Genomic DNA, 20,975 nt, shown 5'->3' with positions numbered 1-20,975 from the left:
ACATAACCCCAACAACCAACTGGCCGTGCTTTCTGAATATCCCATAAAATTTTGTCATCACTGTGTCTGACTAGACTGTTTTTTGCAGCTCTCAGAAGCCATAAAATGCAAACAGTTCTAAAAGAGACAAAATGGTTTGCAGCAGGCTCCTCATTTCTCAAGGGGAGCCCCACGCAGTTCTGATGGCTACAGCCCCAGCTGTAGGACAACCCAAATACAGCCCCTGACGTGCAGGTCTAGGAGTCTCTTTTTTCCTAAAGACAGCAAGCTGTTTTCTGTGAATGTGCTTAAATTCTCTTTTTTATTTAAACTTTTTATAATCCTCTACTGTTTCTGCACCTTGAGTAACGCAGTTTAGTGGGAACTCTGGGTTTCTTTACCATGCCATTTATTTTTCTTTCTGTATTCTCATCTAAGACCTGTCGATCTGCTTGGATCATCAGACTATAGGAAAACATACCGTGCATCTAATCTTGATGGAGTACAAACATCTGCTGTCTCGTCAATCACACGCGCACAAGAGTATACCCTTCAATAAAGTTTTGTATGTTCAATATTCAGAACAGATCCTACTGGGTTTAGGGGACTAGTCCAGACAAAGGGACCAGCCTGCCCAGTGTTCTGGTCTGGAGCAGGGAACAGAAGCTACCAAGTGGACCATAATTCAACTGATGACGTATGCATCGTTCTAGGCAGCAGTCCAAGTCCACTTGCTTTCAAGTACCTTTTCCCCAGGGACTGACAATTTTAGGGAAGACGTCACGAACACGAAACACTGCTGCCAAGGTAGGGGAATGCGTACACAGAGGTGTCCCACATTGCAAATAAGTCAACATTAAGCAGTGGCTTTGTTTCAAGTTTCCTGCCCCATCACGCTACTTCAAGCCTATGAAGACGTGTATAGACATATCCCAAGACCATACAGAGCAAAGACTATTCTTGGACATCTCTCACACTACTGTATCTTTCTTTCTTCTCGAGGGCTTGCACACAGCCAATAAATTAATAGTTTCACAATTTCCAGTTGAAATCCTTTTCACGGGAAGATGATACTTTCAACTAAATGCAATTTGCTGAGGAAAGTGCCTGCTTCCCTGAGTGTAAAGTTTCTTTGTCAGAAACCTAGGAACAGTATACCCCAGCTGTTTTGGTACAGTTTGCTTGGGTTTTTTTGTTTTGCTATGTTTTTAGACACAGGCATTTTTGCTGATTTTAGCCAAAATTTCCAGCGCCCTAGTCAGTTAGTGTTTACTGCTCTTCCCTGTGCCATGTTGACTTTTCTCCCTCTGCCAAAGTGCTTCTTAAACCTCCTCTGAATGTACGCTCTTCCTCGTGTTTGATAGCTTTTTCTTCCTCTTTTCCCCATTGTTATTTAAGACCGTGCTTTTACTGCTCGACATATTCCAAGAAGCATTTAGGACAAATGCTCTGTCAAAGACACTTAAGTACAGTTGAGCCATATTATATTCTATATGAATCACTGCGGATGTTTCACAAACAAGGTTAGATCAGCCAGATTTTCCAACTATGTCGAACATAGCTTTTTCAGGCATAGTCTACTAGCCCTGCGATTAATCCTCCACATTGAAACTCACCTCACATTTGGACCGTGTCACGGCTGCCCACCAGGGACAGGAGCATGCTGCTAAGTTTCTCCTAATGAGGATAACAATCCTATGACAGCGCAATCTCAGCCAATTTTTATCTGCAGGATGCAGAGGAAAGGCTAACTTTGCAAAGCTAGATGGTCTCTCACCATCCCTCCCAGTTTTACGGTCTATGATACCTTTAGACAGAGACCTCATCTAAACAGCCAGGAAAGAGAGAAACCTAGGGGAGGAAGGAAACTAAGGACGGTTTTGTGCCATATTTTTATGTTATGCTAATGAAGATTGCCAAGAGCCTGGTAATCGATCCTTCTGGCCTGCTTTACTTGATCAGATTAATGAAGAAGCTCAGGGAATACGGAATTGCTTTTTACCTGCCCACCACACTTTCCAAGGTGCATCCGCTACATTAAATCTTGTCCTTCAGGCAAAACTGAAATTTCACCTGAAGAAGAGCAGCCTGACAGAGAGGCCTGAAAAATTAAGTCTGTGGCAGTCTACTGCCCTGCAACAGAGGAGCAACTACAACCCCACGGAGAGAAAAAGACAGAACAGCTATGGGGGAAAACGAGCTGAACCAGACTTTTCTCAAAAACAGAAACTGTGGCACTTCTGATCTGGTATATTGAAGCAGCTGTGATATGAGTAATGTCCTCAAGTGAAACAAATAGCCACTGAGACTCCATATGTTTCCAAACTCACACAACGGATGCTTTACAATGAACTTTTTGTCTGGAACTTGGGTGGGAAAAGGAGGTTCCTCAGCCCCTCACCCACGCCCTATACTAATGCAATAATCTTGCTTAGTCACAGAAAAAAGGGACAGAAAAAAGAAAAGGAGAGAAAATGATTAATAATCTGTGGGCAGCTGCTTACTTTCCAAGTGGTTGTCCGGGAGGGGTGTGCTCCACTTCAAATCCTGCTTGTCTCAGTACATCAATCACAGTGTTGTTACCCAGGAAGTGACCTAAAATACAGGTAGAAAATAGCACTGTCAATCAAACCGCTCCTCTCACTCGCTGGAGTTTCTCCTTTTGGAACAACAGGTTTGGGAGGCAAGGCTACCAGAAGCTAGACCAGCTCCAAAAGCAAGAAGGGCACGCTGTGCAATTTGTTGTAACTCAGACTCCGCTGCCCACCATGTAGCCTGCTACAGCCTTTGGCAACGGCCAGCAGGAGAGACAGCGTACAGCCTGGTCCCGTCGTCTTCCTTTTTATTTACCACTCCCTCCCCTCACACAGCTAAGGGACTGGGTGGATAAAAGAAAACCGAGATGAATTGCTAGTCTTGTCTTCTGCTGTGGCCATTTCCAGTATGTGCACGGACTAAATAAACTTCTAACACGGATGTAGGAATGACCCTGCCGTGGCAAACAGAATATTCCTAGGGCTTTGACTCACGAATTGGAACAACTGACAACCCTAGATGTCCACCCTGCCCATCGTTGTTCGCAGACATCTGCTTATAAAAAAGCTCTGAAGCTGCTGCACTGCACACTCAGTGCTGACCCACCTGAACCAGCAGCGATCCAGGCAGGGCTTCACCAGCCGCTCAGCCACCTGCAGGGCTGGGAGGAGCTGGGAATGGAACCTTATCTCTCCCTAAAACTGAAGATTTAGCCCTGTAAATCAGGGCTTTTTGCTGGAAGTGTAAAGGTCACATTCCTGTTCACAGAAGTAACAAAGAGCCCAGTAAGTACTGCAGCATGTACGGCCGTGAAAGAGTTTGCTTAAGGGAGCCCTATATACTCGGGTCTGAACCAAATCCCGCTGGAGTCAATAGGAGCCCTCCAAGGGCTTTGGGTACAGACTCCATAAAGCAGCGTAATTCCTCCAGAGCTTTCAACTTATTGTCAGTCCCACATTGTTTTCAGGCTGGGTTAGACTTATAAAGTAAGGAGGCAAGAAGTCCACTAACAGGTTGATTAAAATCCACGTAGCCCGGTAACCTGCCTCCAACTGCAGCCCTTGGTGAACGTTAAAGATATATAAATCTGGGAAAGGACAGACCAAGCCTCCTTCGCTATGCCCACGAGCTTCCAGCTTTGCACAGCTGCCTGACTCCCATTTACACCCAGGTCATCGCATCTCACTGCCAGCTCTGAACAGATCACCACGAATGTGCTCAAGCTGCTGCCTCCGTGTACTTTTTGCTCCGTGACATCTTGCAGCAGGGAGTTCCACCATGTGCCATATGTAAAAACACACTCCTCTGGTTTGCTGCTGCTCCGAGAGTGTGTGCTTGCCTTAAGCACAGTGTAAGTGTTTGCAGGAGATGTTTGTAACTGCCGGGCTCCATAGCAGAGCCAAATGCTTTGCATAGAAAAAACAAGGCAGGCAGGACGTGCCCGAGCCTCTCTCCATCCGTGCCACTGTGTAAGGAGCTGGAGTAACTGTCAGCAGTCACCCCTAGGACACTTCACCCATACAGCACAAAGTCACTACGAATTTGACAGTAATTCAGTCCGTAGTAGTCACTAAGCCTGCATCTCTCTGCTCACACTGCCAACAAGGGTGCTAATTCGCATCAGTTGTGGGAATGATGTAGTCGTATGGCTTTTAGTGCAACTTGCAAGCACTAGTAACAGCTTTTAGCCAAAAGACATTTCTTTAAATGATTAAATATACATTTGCAGAGCCCTAGTGTGTTCCAGGATTCCTCCACTTCCTTTTAAGAAAACTCAAAATTTGATTTTCCCCTAACTTACTTATAAGAAAAGCCAAAGGAGCAGAGAGCAGTCCCAAAAACGTGTTATACACCCTCAGAGATTTAAGAAATGAGACATTTGTGAGTGATTAACTGGATTTGATCATATCCTGGTTTTTTATGCAGTGGCCAAGGCAAACAAAAGTCCCCATTCTGTCACTGGGCAAAGTGACTCTGAGAAACCAAAGTCACGAGTGTCGAAGTCAGAGATGTTTCTGAGTCCATGGCACAACGCTCTACTTTGCCTGAACTGGAGTCTTAAACGCCAAGAGATTTCTTACTGTAAACAATCATCCTGAATCCAGAAAATCTTTGACATCACAACAGTACAAAAGAAACCAATTTTAACTGCTTTAAATCCAGGAAAAAAAAGTAACTGTGCAACAGCTCTGATACCTCATCCACCAGATGGTGGGACCGTCAACAGCATCAGCTCCTCAGCAAAGCCTGTGAGTCCCCTCAAGTGATGGATGAAGACCTCCCGGGCCTCCCATTCCTGCCCTCTGTGTGGGGACCATGACGAAGGCAGCCAGCTTGCTGGGCTGGCCATCCACTGTGCAGGGCAGCAGAAAAATGTCAGCGTGGTGGGACACACGCTTCCACTGGGTAAGTCACCCTGAGCCACCCAGTCCTCTGCCATACCCCTTTCCCTGGGAGCTGCCTTCAGCTATCCGGGATTCTGTGTCAGATTTGGACTGAAATGAGGGGGGGGGAACAGAAGAGGTTCATGCCAAGGTAAAACCCACCCACCTGGGGAATGAATGTCCCTCTTCTGAGGCCAGGGACTGAACCTCTGTATCATATATCTCCTTACTCTCTTGCTCTGAGTTCAAGGCTTATTACTTTAATTTTGCCTTTCCTAACACAAAGGAATACCAGCTTCCGTTAAAAAAACCCGCCCACCAAACACCAAATCCCTGCATAAATGAAAATTTTCATTACAAACTTAAATGTGAACATAGTTATTTCATTTTAGGTCCACAATTCAACACATACTAAAATATTGTGTTCCATTTCAAGTGAGAAAAGAAATGAAAGCAAATCAAAACAATCAAAACCAAAACCCAACTTCAAGCTGACCCCCAAATAATTCTCCATTCTACATACACCAACAGAACCTGAAGATGTAACAGCAGCTAGGTAACGACATGAGCAGGTCTTTGCAAAGCTTTACCTTTAGACTCCACTTAAAATTTTTAGGTTTGCATTATCTGATGTACGTCCAGGTAAATCACCACCTGTCTCACCATCAGCTTGCCCTGTTAATACATCCTTTCCACCTGATTGCCAGATTTCTGTATGGACCAGCTCTGACTTCTACTTGTCTTAACTTCTCTGCTGTCAGAGCTCACATATTGCGATCGACTTTGTATCCATTTCATTTATGCCACAGTAATGCTGCTGGGGCCAACTCATTATCTCACTACGTATGCTACAAGCAACTTCAAGCTATGTTCTACCTCAGTGATGGAAAAACTGAAAATATGCCTGCTCAGACCAGCAGCCTTCCCACGCAACACAGACATCTTCCCAACAGCGATCCGTGGTACCATGGCAAGGAGCTCCTCAGGATCAGAGATAGGTGGAAGAGGAAGGTTTGAGGAAAAAGGTGGCACTTGGGAGGTCCAGTGCAGGTGGGTGAAGTAAAACTGAAAACACCCTCATGTCATTGCTGTACTTCCAGGGTTAAAGAAGTGCTGGAAGAAGTGTCTTGGTTTGCCTCCTGCTGCCAAGTCCATCATCACTGTCCTTCCCCGTTTTAAGATTTTTAAAGGGAAGTTTTCTGTATGAGGAATTTTTTATATAAAATTAATCTCCTTGGTCAACTTGAGATAAGCATACACTTGTTAGATACTGACAACAACATAATACTTTTGAGAATTTGCAGCACATAATGAAAACCAATTTATATATTAGAGATAATTGAGCTCAGCATCAGTGGAAAACATCAAATCCCTGCCTCTGGCTACCCATATGTACAAACAGAATATGTAACAATTGCCAGGTCTTTTATAACAGCAGTAGATTTGATTTTTATTTATAGATATAAAAAAATATTTTTTTATCTATAAGTGAGTGTGTGTGCACACTTCTGCTTAAAACTTAAAAAATTCTCTGCCTGGCCTGGAAATTTCCATTGGAAAAAAAAAAAAAAATCAAGGAAGTTTAACTATTCAAAAGTTAGTGCATCTAGAGACATATCAGACAGATTAGAGAGACAGGGGAATGGCTCTTGTTTCTCTGTCACTATTCCCTCTTCAGTCTAAACCTGAATAAACTCTGCCTGCAGTATTAACCAAATTTACCTTGACAGCTGATGAAAACTGGATCCAAGAGGTGAGGTCAGAATACCAACTGCCTTGGGAAATCCATGCAAGTATGGGAAGAGGAGAGAAAGCAGACATAAAAGATTTTCTAGATAGGGACTCAAAGTGAAAGCCTGTACTTGGGCATGGAGATATGCAGTACAGCCTCTCCTAAGAGTTTAACATTTGAAAAAGCCCCCAAACCAAAAGGTGTGGCTGCAGTCCTTCTGCCCTCCAAGGATAAGGAGATACTCATGGGAGTTGCTTGAGGACAAGACCCAGTGCTAAACGCAGAGTCACTTTGCAGTTTGAACACAACCGCAGAGCAGTGGCTAGCGTGGCTCGCTGCACTTCGGGGGTGCTTCTTCATTAAATTTGATGAGGCCAAGATTATTCTCCTTTCGCTCACGTCTTGTTTTCTCAGGACAGAGGATCTGGAGACACTGGAGGAACACATTATACAGCATGGTTGCTAACATTAATCAAACACCTTCCATCCCTGGTTTACTTTTTTATTTTTAATTAAGAACTGTGCTTTGGACTACACAAAGCAGACACATGTAACACATTTCCTTATCTCCCTGAGGTTTCATTTTTCACTAAAAGAAAGAATAAACCACATTGGTTTTTTACTAAAAGGTGAAAAATACATGGTTTCCTTAAAGCATGTACATGCACACACACAGAGACTGCTGAAAAAATGCATTTTCTTCCTTTCTTACTGGAATGTCTCGAGGTGGAGAGAAATACACTTCTCAGCCAACTCTGACAGTAACAGCCACGTATTTTCTAACTGACCACAGAAACTAAAGCTCCCCTTTACCATTTCAGACGTTCTAGTGACCCCCATCAATAGCATACCTAAGCATACGGTTGCATCCCTCAAAAGTTAAATGAACTTGAGTGTTCCTACACAGAAAAATATAACCTTGTTTTGATGACAGAAGCAGAAAAAATGTTTTTAAGCAAATGTTACCTACTTTATCTAGATCTAGAGATATACTACAAATTACTTTGTCTCTTCATTTCACAATTCTTTGTTCCATGGCTTAGAAGGATAAAGGGGTACAAAGGAGGAGGAGATAATTCCCTCACAAAGGACCTCCATTGCCAGAGCCTTTGAAGTTGTGCTAAAAAAGCCTTGCTAGACCATTAGCTGACACACAGCAGAAACCTGAACTGTTTCCATGCACACTACAAGCAGAGCTATTTTCTGCACAATTAGTCATAAAAAGGGCCAATGTAAACTGTGTCGGGAGGTCTCAATTCTTTACATTCTCCACACAGTGAATCAGACGTTATGTATAACGTTTTGTTGCCATTTAGACCTCGGGCTGCATTGCAATCAGGAGGCGGCAGCCTCTGTTCCTCCTTTTCTCTCATCTCTTGCTGATTTTCAAGCCTCTTGGCAGCACCAGAGCGTTTCTGGTGGTTCGGCTTCACAAGAGTTAGTGTAGGCAAAAATGCAAATGCCAAAACCTGAACGTTCATAGTTGGGGCAAACATTTACTGGTTCCTTTGCTTGCTGCCTCTAGAAGTATGCCTTCATTTCTCTTGTTCTGAGAGTGGTCAAACTGAGTATTTTGGAAGCTGAATGATTAACGTGTCAAGAAGAGGCTGTAGTAAGGAGCTATGGCAAACAGTTGAGGCAATGAACTTCATCTGAGTGTACTGATTTCTGCATTATAGCATCCCACTCTAACCCAATGGTCCCTGGGTAACAGCATGAGTTTACTGAGGGGGAACCACATAACATCCCACATTTCTCTTTCCTGCCATGGCAGATGTCCCAGACCCATGATGGGGAATCAGTTTTGTGGATAAGCCCTCCAAAATTTTCATTCCCTTCCACTCCTCCTCCAGCATCATAGCTGCTTCTATCCCTGCACCCAGCCATTCTTTGCTAATGAATATCATCCTTCAAAAACTGGAGGCTCTTTCAGCCTTTCTCATGATGACTCAGATTTAGACTGCTATTGCTGCCAGAGGATTGCTCCTCTTTTTCCCTAAACCACTCACTTTCCTGAAATCTCACTGTACTGAATCAGTAGCTCGAGAGCACTTTGACAAGGAACATACGTTGGATTTGCGCACAGATCTTGGTTTTGCAAGTCAGATCTGGAAGCACCTAAGTTTCCTCCAGCCTGAGCACCCTTCTAATATGAAGTGTCTTATCAGCGTATACAGAATGACACCAGGTAACTGATTAGGTGCGTGGTACGCAGCATCCAGTGATAAGTATGTTAGGACTGCCTGAAAAATTTTATTGTAAATTTTATTGATAACATAAACAAAATGAATGCTTGCGGGGATCTAGCAGGGGAATTTTCTGAGAATGGCTGGAAGGACCCCAGTGTCCGCCCCCACACCCCCAGTTAGTATGAAACCATATGAGCCATACTGCATGTCAGAGGATGAGAAGTGCAGCGTATCTATCATCAGCATCCCAAATGCATCCCTACCCACACCTCAGACAGACCAGATATAAAAAGGTATTCAGGTCCAAAACAAGAACTGTGTGTGGCTTTCCAAAGAGAAAGTGACTTTCAAAGATACAGCCCAGAACTGAAAGTGTGGCAGCTCCTGGGTAATAACAGCACCCAAACGCTATGGACAACAGATGCTGTGAGACAAGCTCATGTCTGAGTGAACCGACACCCCACAGAAACTTGGCAGCCTCAGACAACCCCTGCTAGGTCTGTTGATGTTACCCTAAGCATCCTTGCCATAGAGGAGAGTGCTCGGTGCCCAGAGAAAGCTGGGAACTCTGTATCCCATCTTTCAGAAAATCCTGTCACCCCGGGTTGCTGGCTTTTGCTGTGCTGCAGGACGTGGCTTTGCACTTGGAAATTTCAGCATGATGCAAAAAGGTAGGGAGAGGAGCTGGAGATGCAGGGAACGAGCTTTCTTCCTCCCCTGTTTGGCAGGAGTATCCGAACCCAAAGCATGTCTTAAAAAACACTCTGTACAAGCCATGGGCGATGGCCTTGTAAAGCAGGCTTTCATCATAGCCTCCTCACATCATGCCACCCCTTCTCCAAGGCAGATGGAGAAACCATTTTCCCTCTCTTGTTTGATGTTGTTATTCTCTGCAGTTGTGAGGAACTGACTCATAGCCCCTTCTGGACAGTCACAGGAAGCAAAGCAATAAAACATAAAAGGCCGAAGCGTGCAGCACTTTGCATGTCCAGCAACCCTCCCATGGCTCCCCTTCATTCTTTCCTTGCATGTAATCACCTCTCTCCCCTCTCACCCATGAGCTCTTACAGAATATGCCCTGGAGACAGCATGCACCATAGCTGGGGGGAAAATGGAACAACAAGGGGCCAAAGGGTGGGGGGATTATTCCAGATTGACGCCAGGGTAATGGCGCACAGATTACGTTTCCCTGGGGTGTCTCTGAGATACGCAGTGCAACACTACACCCAGAACATCTCAGTCTGAAGGACGGACTCCCACAGCCACCTTCTATGCCCCTTGGTATAATGAACTCCCCTCATGCCTCTCCCCTTCTGCTCTTCCTCCCTGCTTAGCCCCCCCTCTGAGCATCCCTCCCATTGAGGGCATGGAGCTATTCTGGAGGCACCCAAATATCACACACTGGAAATCCTTCTCTGGAAGTGGCCTGGAGTGCAATGCACACAGCCAACAGGCTCAGCACAAGATGGGACTGAGTTTACCAGTTTGGGACTCGTGCCATCCTCGCATAGGTCTTTGCTTCCAGACCCAACACAGTGCCATCACGTGGGTTCAGCCACTCTGTTCTGTGCTATCTTTAAAGTCTTTGCACACCTTCCCCAGCAGAGCTGCTCTAAATTTATATTGAGGAAAACAAGAAAATGATAATTATCCTTTCTAACAAAAAGCTCGATTTTCTTCAAGTCTAAACCAGCTGTTTCACTTAGATTAAGAAAAACAACACACACAAGAACTGAAGTGAGGTCACCTCCGAAGCATCTCCTCTGGCCTCTGCGTCAGACCACAGCAACAACCGAGCTGTGTCAGACCAACAGAACAACAGGGTTCATAGCTGCTTCAGGCATTTCAAATTGAACCTACCAGTCTAAGCTGGTCAGCCTCACTAGAGGAGACTGGCACCTCCACAGAGCAATTCATTCCAACATTTCAAACATCAGGTTTGGGAAGAACATAAGCCCTCTGTGAAATCCGCTCTTCAATGACCATGTGAGTTTCAATAGCTCCTTTAGCCTTAGCATCTAGCAGACATGGCCTGATGGCCCACGAAGCTACCCTACCACTGCCAGAAGCTCCTGAACACTGCACAGAGCCCATCCTTCCTACCCATCCCTCCTCCTTCTGCCCTGCCCCCCCCCCCCCCCCCCTTCCTTGCCGTGCGAGAGTTTGCAAGGGAGGGGGAGCTGTGTTGACCAGTGCTGGACAATATGCGTTGGTTGGTTATGCGGCTTTTGGGGCTCTTTCACATTCTAGCTTTACTTACGCTGCATTAGAGGAGTTTTCCACACACAGAAGATCCAACAGAGCATGTGCCTTTCAGTATATATTCCTAAAGAAATAACTCACTGAATATCAAGGATCCAAGTTTAAAGGGCAGAGGGGGGTGGATGAGTCGCTCACAATATCCTATTACCTCAGCCCAGTATATCTGAGATCGGATGAATTTAGTCCCTTCCTGATTATGCTGAGGAAAAGGTCCCTTGGGGGGTAAACAACTAAGCCTACAGATCTGAAGTGTTTATTTTCTAGAATTTATTTGTTGAGCTCACCGGTAAAAGCTGGAACAACTTACCAGGACTAGAAATCTGTAGGAGGAAAACGATGTGGGCAGAGCTGAAGTAAAGGTTTGTCTGTTATTTTGTCCCCTGGTTTTACTGTGAGTGGAGACACTTTGCTCAGTCTGAGATCTTGCATAGAGGATGGGTACTGGCATTTTCCCTTCTAACAGAATACCATCACTATGTGGGATTTTTTAAATTATTATCTATTTATTTTTTACATGCATGCTCCTCACTGAATCATGTTGTTGGGGACACAATTCTACACAAAGATGTGATGCAACGTGTGACTGGAGGTGCATGACCACACATAGAGCTGTGTGACAATGAACACGTGTCTGTGTCCCTCATGTGATCCTCTCCAATGGACATGGTCAATATACAAGATCTCGGCCAGCACCGCAGCAGAAGACAAGGAGATGAGTCTGAGGAAAATCTAGAGAAAATCCAGCCTCTCTAAGAGTCTTCTCAGTGTGCTGAGACACCCACGTCTGGCCCAACCACCTAGGACCATCAGATCACCTAAGTGCAGACGGTGTGGTATGAAAAGCATTATTGTTCGCCCATTGTCATCAACACCTCAAGCAGTGAGGAAATCGGTAAGGAAACACAAGTCTCCTTTTTCGCCCAAGGTGCCTCATTAGTGTGCTTGCAGCCTTGCTGAAGCAGACGACACACTCCCATCTGAACCAGTTATCAGCTCTGTCCACGTAAGCCACTGCCGCCCCCCCAGACAGCCGCCCCACTAAAGTCCCGACAGCTGGTGCTAGGCAGGTAGCCTTCGAGCGAAGTGTTTCATATCCCATCGCAAATCCCCCGAGCCATCCCCAAACTAGTCTGGAATGCACGTGGACCTGCCTGCCAAAGCCAGGCAAGGGTTGGGGCAGGGGGGAGAGAATTTGTTTCCATACCTCCCTGCTCTACGCTCGTACTTTGCAAAGCGGGTAACTGTGAACATGTTACTAAAACACCTACACTGACTTGATGGAGTCTGAGCTCAGAGCAGCTTCGAGCCTTGGAAAGCTCCTTGGTCAGCAAAACAGCTTTGTGCATGTAAAGTATCTCACCGAACTTGTGGAGACGTTTCTGCGGCATGGCCCAGCAGGGACCAGATCTTGTGGGACCTCAGCTTTTCTTAGGACACAGCCAGTACTATGAAATGCAGCATCATTGCCTGTCTTAGGCAAAGGCAGGTAATAAGGATGCACTTACCAGCCTGCTGTAGGAAATAAGTAGTGGTGAGGACCCTGGTATATCATTGCAGGCTCTGGGAATCAAAAGTTTAGTGAATTCCAGAGCTGGACTGTCGAGTTTGTCTAATCCTCTTTTGGCCTCATGGATGTGTTTGGCTTCCACAATGTCCAGTGGCTGCAACGTAATTACGCATGGTGTGAACAGCACTTCCGTGTTTTATTTTTGAACCTGCCCACTGATTATTTTATTAGGCTCCTCCCCCAGTTCCTCCAGTTTGGACGAGCACAGCTCTAACTGAATTTAAAATACTTGTAACCTTGCTCTAGTGTGAGATTAAATCATGAAAGTTAGTTGGGGGCAATGTCTGTCAAATCTGTGAAATTACTTCAAAAGACTACAAGACAGGCTGTCATTTTCCGTTTGAAAATAAGTCTGAAAAACCACAAATCAAAGCTCCCAGTTGACAGGACATGGATCCTTGCCTGTTCTTTCTGGTTTTGACCCCACAGTCAACTATTTTACAGACTACACTGTTTTTTTCATCTTTTCCAGGAGTCCCTCTCTGGTGGTTTATTTGGATTGTGGATGTCTCACAAGTGAAAAATGCAGTGATGCCATAGCACAAAACACAGCGATTCCTCAGCAAATTGCTGGCCCTCTGAAGTTTGTGGATACAGGGCAAACTTTGTGTTGGGGGAGAGAATGCCGATGCTTTCTAGCCTGCTTCCTGAGCACTGCCCTGCTGGCATTGGAAAACTGAAGCCATTGTACCAGGCTTTTTAAAAAAAGGAAACTCTTAAAAAAAAAAAAAACAACAACAACAAAAACCCCAACCCCAAACCTACGCTCCTTAGTATCTTTTTAAATGTAAAAGCTTCCCATTGTTGAGACCGTCGATGATTTTCCCAGAAAAATCCAGCTGGCCACTGGATGTCACTGTTGTTGCAGCAAAACACACCCCAAGGTTCACAAATCGGGCTGTGAATAAGGGAGGTGAGGTCCCCCCAGCCTGGAATGGCCTTTCCTTCCAGTTAACCAGCCCGGTGCTGGTGGCACTCCCCGCCAGTGCCACCACCTGGAGGCAAGGTGGGCTCGATGGCGCCGAGGTCTCCACCACCATCTGAGGGCAAGCCCTCCGTGGAGCTCGTGGAGCCTGACTCGCCCCTGCCCGGGTGCTTGTCGCCTCATCTTCCCCGCGCCCCTCTGGTTTTGCTGAGATGCCCCCCTGGGTCTGCACAACACAGCCAACCTGGCCTCCAGTTTGGATTCAGCCCTTTCCCTTCTGCCACTTAGCGAAGCACGCCGCAGCACGCGAGCACGCCGCAGCAAGCACGCTTCCACGCTTCTCCTTGATCATGGATTAAAACCAGTTACATGCACTTCTGCTCTGTGGTTTTAGCCACAGTTTTAGGGCAGTTTAGGCATAGCTGCGTGACTTTCAAGGTTTGACCCAATACCTCCATCAAAACCAGCTTTGTGTTACATAGAACATTTGCCTCCCGTGAGTTACACTAGGCGTCTCCAACCCACCTAACCACACAGGGGGAACCTGCCTGCCCTAGAAGACCTTCCTGAGCCTTTTAATTCAGCTCAGGACGCCTTTGCACCATCATGGTGAGCCTCACCAGTGCAGGCAACGGACTTTTTCCAGGAGTGCTTTGACGCTGTAGCCTGACGCCCTTCCCTCTGTGAAAGCAAGAGAAACAAGCCCCAGGAGACCACAAAACCCCTTCACGTTGGGGTCACCCCAAACGCAGGTGGTGCTTCTGTGGCACTTCAGGAGGTGTGAACTGGGACTTGCTTCCCACCTTGCACTCCAGGCTCAAGGCTTGCTGCACGATTCCTGTCTGCTCCAGCACCAGGAAGCGAACCCACAAAACAAGGCAGATCAAACCAACAAGCTATTGCCTCTGAGGGGAGAAGAAAGGCAGGAACACACCACAGACATCTGTCAAGCTGCTTAATATGGTGTTGCAAGACCCTCAGATACATGTGGTGTGTGAACAGATCTGGAGAGATCTCTCTTTTGAAGTGCAAAGCATGCCCAAGGCTGTGGAATAATAGAAAACTGGGCTAGAAAGTACCCATTTTTGTCTGTCTAAATGTCATAAATCAGGATTAACTCTGCCTGGGCATGATAGATCAGATTAGCTTTGACCCTAAGGATGTTTGTATAAATTAGAGAAAGGATCTCCTTAGGACACTTTGACCACAATATTTTTAAAGCATTAGGAGATTCCTTGGCTGTGTCTTTTCTTTACGATCTTTTCTTTCTTTAAAAGCAAAACAGAAGAAAGAAATGCTTTGGGAAGGATGGACAGTCCTTTGGCTAAAGGTCCTGTGGTGGAAGGAGTGGGGCTTTCTAGGCAGCAATGGCAAAGACTCTGCCAGGAGGGTCAGTAAATTTTATGTGTCGAAGAGACCATCTGTGTAGTGGGAAAAGAACAGAAAATAGGCCTGTGGTATTTAGAGATTCTAAGCTGTATGAATACCGTGGTCACTCCCAAGCCCACACGCCACCTCTCTTGGACGCTGCCTGTCACAACCCACCAGTGATGAGATCCATCCTGCAAATACTTCCATCTGTAAACTACTTTGTGCATGCATACGGTTGTACCGAGCCCCCACATCCCCGTGCACAAAGGCTACCTTGCTCACAGATGTTAAATTTAATTGACCAAAAGTCATGGAAAGCTGTATTCCTGAAGTACTAATTTGTACATGCTATGCCTGTGGAGAAGTTCTTTTTATTACAAATCTATTCCTAATTAGACTATAAAATGTGCATCTGCATTCCAGTCATCACTATTTATCTTTGTGAATTCCACCCACACAGATCTATTCTCAGCCACATGGCCAAACATCCTAACTAATTTCAGTTTAGTTTTTTTCTGTATAAATGTATAAACACACAGATTTTCTATATACAACCATGTTTCAAGCAAGGAGAACTATTTGATTTGAATCACCACTGCATTACTCTGGTTTTACACTGGTATAAACACTAGTGGTTTTCACTGTTATCTCCTGCTGCCCAGCTGTGAACACTGGGGAGAGGGAGCAACAGCGAAGATAAGCACAATTTATGTGAATATCTTTCTCATAATATTGGCTTAGTGAGCAGGCTGCTAGTGAAACCACTAGAAAGTGAGATTCAGCGACCCCGTTAGTTTTCCATGACACGGCTGCCCACTCTGACACACAGTCACATCCAAAAGTTGACTAAGTTATTAGGGAAGTTTAGAAACCTCAAAATATACACAACAGATTTTGAAAAACATTGCGGTTCCATGGGTTCAAGCATGCTTGAAGAATACGTTAAAATCCAAGCAAACAGTCTACGCCTTCGCCCCCGTTCTGTTAACACACACGTGCGCGCACACATCACCGAGCCTGCCTTGCAATTTGTAGCTCTGTTATTCAGAGCCTTCATTAAAGAGTAACAGCCCCTGTTTGAGTATCACGAGGCAAAATTGTTCGCACATGTGAACCAAACAGACACACCAAGGCTGCACCCTCACGGTTTCTGAGTGACAGGCTTAATAAGATTACGCTTGATCTTTCTCTTAATAAAGCTGGATGACATTCAAGCAAAGCCTGGGTTTTGTTTTAATGGTACATTAAGGGAACCCGGAGTTTGGCACAGCTGGAGGCCTGAACCGTCGAACAAAACTTGGCACTGCCAGCATTCCCTTATGATCTCAGACCTCACGTAATGAATATTTATATCTATACATACACACACGCACATATATTAAATGCCTTTCATTAGCTGGTCAAGGTCAACGCTCTGGGTAACGGAGCTGGGTGTAATACCAAGAATGATGATGGTTCTTTTTTGCTGGCGTTATGAATCACGCAAATTAAGCAACCCACAGCTTACAGAGTCTGCAACATGATGGACTGCTTTTAAACCACACATACCAAAAGGAAGGAGAACAACTCCAAGAAATAACAAAAGCAAAAGAGAAGTGTCATCACCTTACTGTTTAAACCTGAACACGGCAGAAGACGGAGACTCCTGCTTAACTTTACCAACACCGGCAGCCTCAGCCGACGCCGGGGGAAGCAGTCAAGCAGTCATCTGCTTGAGATAAGTCAGGGCTTGTGTGTTCTGAAGCGTTACGGGTTAGAAGCTAAATAGTGTTAGCTGAGTCACACTGATTTAAACCATCATTGCAACTGGCCCAAAGATTACAAAAGATAGAACACAAAGAAATCACTTAGAGGAACAAGGAAGATTTAATACTGATTTTTTTTTTTTGAGGGGGGGGGTGGGAGTGGGGGAAGAAAAAAAACTCTCCCCAATTAGGACTTCACTTTTGGAAAAGGAAAGCTTCCTTAAGGACAAACTGAGCAGTCCCATCTTCTCTTTCCCTGATCTCTGCCAGCTTTATACTAAGGGTACAGCTTTGCCTCTGCACGTGCTCAGCCTGCGTAGCTGTGTATACGTACCAGTCCTACAGACAGGTCAGCGGGTCTCAGGCTCACGCAAGGAGTTTGTGATGGAGCTGGGAACTAGGTGGACATGGGGTGGGGCTGCTTTAGCCTGTGTAATTTATCTGCCAAAAAATTCATTTTTGGGATAACCAAAACAGTTCCCAAATCACATCTGATGAGGAATACTGATGAGGAATTTAAGAGTACTGAAATATTGTCTTTTGCTGTTTCCAAAACAAAAAAAAAGAACAAAAAAATCAGTTTGATTTCAAAGCATTCAGAAATAATTTACTGAAATGTAATACACATACATTTCATTTCAAAAAGAACACAAACACAGACATCAAATTAAACAATTAAACATTTTGCACAGCCTGAATTTTCTTCCAGGATTTTGTTTTGGTGAGAAAATGAAAACATTTTTGTTCGGCATTGACCCAAAATAACTTTTCCTTCAATCATCTGGTTCAGCTGACAAAACAAGACATAGATCATTTCCACCGCTCTAGACTGAGCCTAGGTCCCTGTTAATGCGGATGAATTCCTGATCCTCTGCCCCTCTCTCCTCCTCGAGATCTACAGGCAGTACCTTAAAGCCTGAGCATGCTGGTGGGACCTTCCCTGGGGCTATTAGGGACATATCCAAGGACAAGTGGGTCATGCTACAGCCAACCCAACGTCTGACCATAGAGAAGCAGGCCAGGATGGGTGCTTGGCAGATCATAAATCTCGTTACCGAGTCCCATCTTCTTCCCTTGAAGTCAATAACAAGACTCCCGTTGAATTTGAGGGAGCTGATCAGAGCTTTATGCTACAGAAAAGTACCTGAGGAAATGCCGCTTCCTCCTGTCTTCAACTTGGAGCACTCAGATTCACTTCTGGAGCAGCATACCTGTGCAGCCTAGCTCTGGGTTCTCATTTACAGCACTTGGAAGTTTCCCCTTTTGTCCAATCTGACCAGAAGCTCACTGAAATCAACAGAAAAATGCCTAGAAGGCATGTCCTGTGCAACCTGTGATCCTCACTTTCAGTTGCTTTGAAGACGACAGAGCTCCAGAGCACATGCATTTAGAGGTGAGCAGAACGTGAACAGGAGATGAGACCCTCCTGCCTAAACAGAGGCCCACGTAAATAATTAAAAGCACTAAGAGAATATGCGTTCTTCCAGGAATTAAGCCAATGATTATCTGCTTCAATAATTATCTGCTCCCTCCACTGGATGAAGCTGAGATCATCCTTGACTGAAAGAAGAAATTCACTGCTGGTCCTATTGGCATTTTTGTGTCCAAACGCCGCAGTACTTTTCATCCCACCGAACTCCACCTACAAAGCTCTCACACTATATTTTGGCTGACTGTTCTGGGCTATTATATAAGCCCTTTGGCACTGGCCTGTCCCAGATTTCTCCCAACCTCCACACTTTCTCACAGCCAAGTTTCTGCAGGAAACAAAACACTTTTCATTGAGCCCAATTAGCTCAAGAACGTAGAAAGAAAAAAAAAAAAAAAAATGAAAAGGCTTTGGGTCAGTGACAAGAGCAATAGAGAGGCCAAGAAAATGAAAGGGACTTGCTCTGAAAATGTTTTTTACTATGTCAGAGCCAATTCCCAATGGAGTGAAACAAGAAAAACATTCCTAGAGAGATTCGAGATCTGTCGTGAATTCCCCAGGCACATTAAGAAGTCTCATTTTCCCCTCTGTCTCTCATTCCTTTCCGAGGTACATCATGGGGCTCCAGAAAGAGGATGATAAGTCAGATCTGTACAGTGGTCCCAGGCATTCGAACTCACAAAGAACCAAGGGCTGGGGAATCCTACAGTAACACTGCAAAGTTTCCCTAATATTTTTTTTGGGGGGGGTGGTGGTGGAATTGAATCAAAACTCTATTTGAAAATACTTTCTTTGTGGTTGAGGAATTGTGACTGCTTCTTTCAAGAAACACTCACTCGGATTCCTTGCAAAGTAACTGGTCTGTGCCCCTGCTGCCCCATCTTTAAAAGAGGTATAACCCACCTTCCCCTCAGGGCATATCTGTCCCATTACATGCATGTATATTGATAAAATTACTGACGACCAAACTTTGGCATGACCTTCAGAATACCGTGACCACTGGCTTTCCCACCATTGCCACGACACTCATCACTGACTTCACATCCAGGACCAGGAGCCCCACCAGAGCAGCGGACATCTATTTACTTTTTTTCCCATGTTTGGAGACATCAGTCCCACAGACCTGTCAGTATTAGCATCGAAGCTCACCTTTCAAATTGTTTGAAGTATTAATTCAAAGGATTACTAAATACCAGTCTTAGAGGACTGAAGGCTGCTACCAGGGGGGAAAACATCACTGTTTTCCAGCTGAGTTTTATTTAATGATGGACTTTGCACTTCCTAATCTCTGGAAAAATAAATGCCACATGGCATCATAATATACTGAGCAAGGGATAGCCAGGCTCCCAGCAAATAATTCACGACGACATCTTTTGGGTTAGGTTTTATGACACTCTTTGTAGGACAATGCCGCGAGTTGATCTTGAATATTTCACCATGAGAACAAAATATTCCTCCTGACATCTAGCTCTGTGTTCACGGGTTCATTTTTTCTGATGATTAATTCTGAGTTCATGCAGAGTGTGTTCAAGATTACATGGATTCATATTCAGTTGACCATATCTGAGAGGATTATTTTAGTGTGCCCCAGTTTACGGCCCATGAAACATGATCCTGCTTGTCTCTCTCTTTCTCTCACTCTAGCAGTACTATTCCGACAACCAGTACTGGGAACTCATATTATCAGCGTAAAAGTAGAAAACAGCTCTTTTTCTCTATGAAAACCAGCTCTCATTCAGTGCTTTACACTTGCTCTGCTCTCAGTGCCAACAGCCAAACAGAACCCATCAGAACATCAAAATGTTTTAAGGTAATAAATCAACATTTTCAGGTTTGCCACAGACTTTTGTTTTCAGTGCATCTAGCACATACTACCGTTAGTAGCGATACTAACCCAAACCAGACAAAGCATAGTGGAAACAGCCTGATGCCAGCTGAAGCCACTCCGTATGCCTTCAGAGAGCTGTGACCCGCATCACCCACACTGGAAGATGTTTCTATCTCTACCCAAGAGACGGGTACCGGCAGCACGGTGCTGATCCTGGCACAGAGCAGGCAGATGTGCCATCTGATAGTTTTGGCAACATCTGACCATCTTCCCTATCGCTGTATCGTTGTCTTGAGCCAACTGCCAGCTGGCCTGAACAGCGTTTGATGCACAAAACGCAGAGGAGCCTTCAACCAACAACACCCTGTAAATTAGACACAGCAATATGATTTCATGTGCAGCTCCCAAAGAACTCAAAGCAGTTTAAGGACAGAAATCGGGGTCTAATGCTATGACCCTTACTTAACAAGTGTGAGCTAATGAGAAAGCTGTCCCGTGGAAATAAGCAGAGCTGCTCACAGAAGTCTGTTTAATGTGCAGCCACACAATTAAAAAAAAAATAAATTAAAAAAATATTTATACTGTTGTTTCTTAAAACCACAGCCCAACCATATCTCCTGGTGCTGTACTAAAGTGACTGAAACGCGGAGCATTCCTGTTCCAGAAAACCCTGTCACTGGTCAGTAACACAGCCACTTTGGAACCAACAAATGATCACTTTTCCAGATTTGCAGGGAACCTACAACATACTTATGTTTTAAGTAGCCTAAATTCACACATCTCAATAGCTGACCAGCGCTTCTGCTGCATGTCACCTCACCTGAACCAACAGGAGATGCAACTTGCTCACGAGAAAGAGGAGGATTTGAACTATAACCTTAGAAGTAAAATCCCTACAGCACCAAACAATATTAAGCTGCCATTTTCCAGTATCATTACTGCACTGACCAGAGTCGCTGGGATTTTCTTTTGGTATTACCATGCATCCCTTCCATCCCATGTCACCGCGACTGCACGCAGAAAGCAGAG

At 45.0% G+C, this 20,975-nt stretch overlaps 1 protein-coding gene across 1 annotated transcript in view; it reads right to left on the bottom strand.

Moving 5' to 3' along the window:
- TRABD2B (TraB domain containing 2B) overlaps positions 1–20,975 on the bottom strand; it is a 296,100-nt gene that overhangs the window by 45,476 nt on the left and 229,649 nt on the right. Inside the window, exon 5 of the mRNA XM_056356541.1 lies at positions 2,484–2,574. Coding sequence (XP_056212516.1) covers positions 2,484–2,574 — 91 coding nt within the window. The remainder of the gene's footprint in view (positions 1–2,483; positions 2,575–20,975) is intronic.

This window comes from Falco biarmicus, chromosome 11 (assembly GCF_023638135.1).
Source record: "Falco biarmicus isolate bFalBia1 chromosome 11, bFalBia1.pri, whole genome shotgun sequence".
NCBI lineage: Eukaryota > Metazoa > Chordata > Aves > Falconiformes > Falconidae > Falco > Falco biarmicus.
This window is presented reverse-complemented; position numbering and strand designations above follow the sequence as displayed.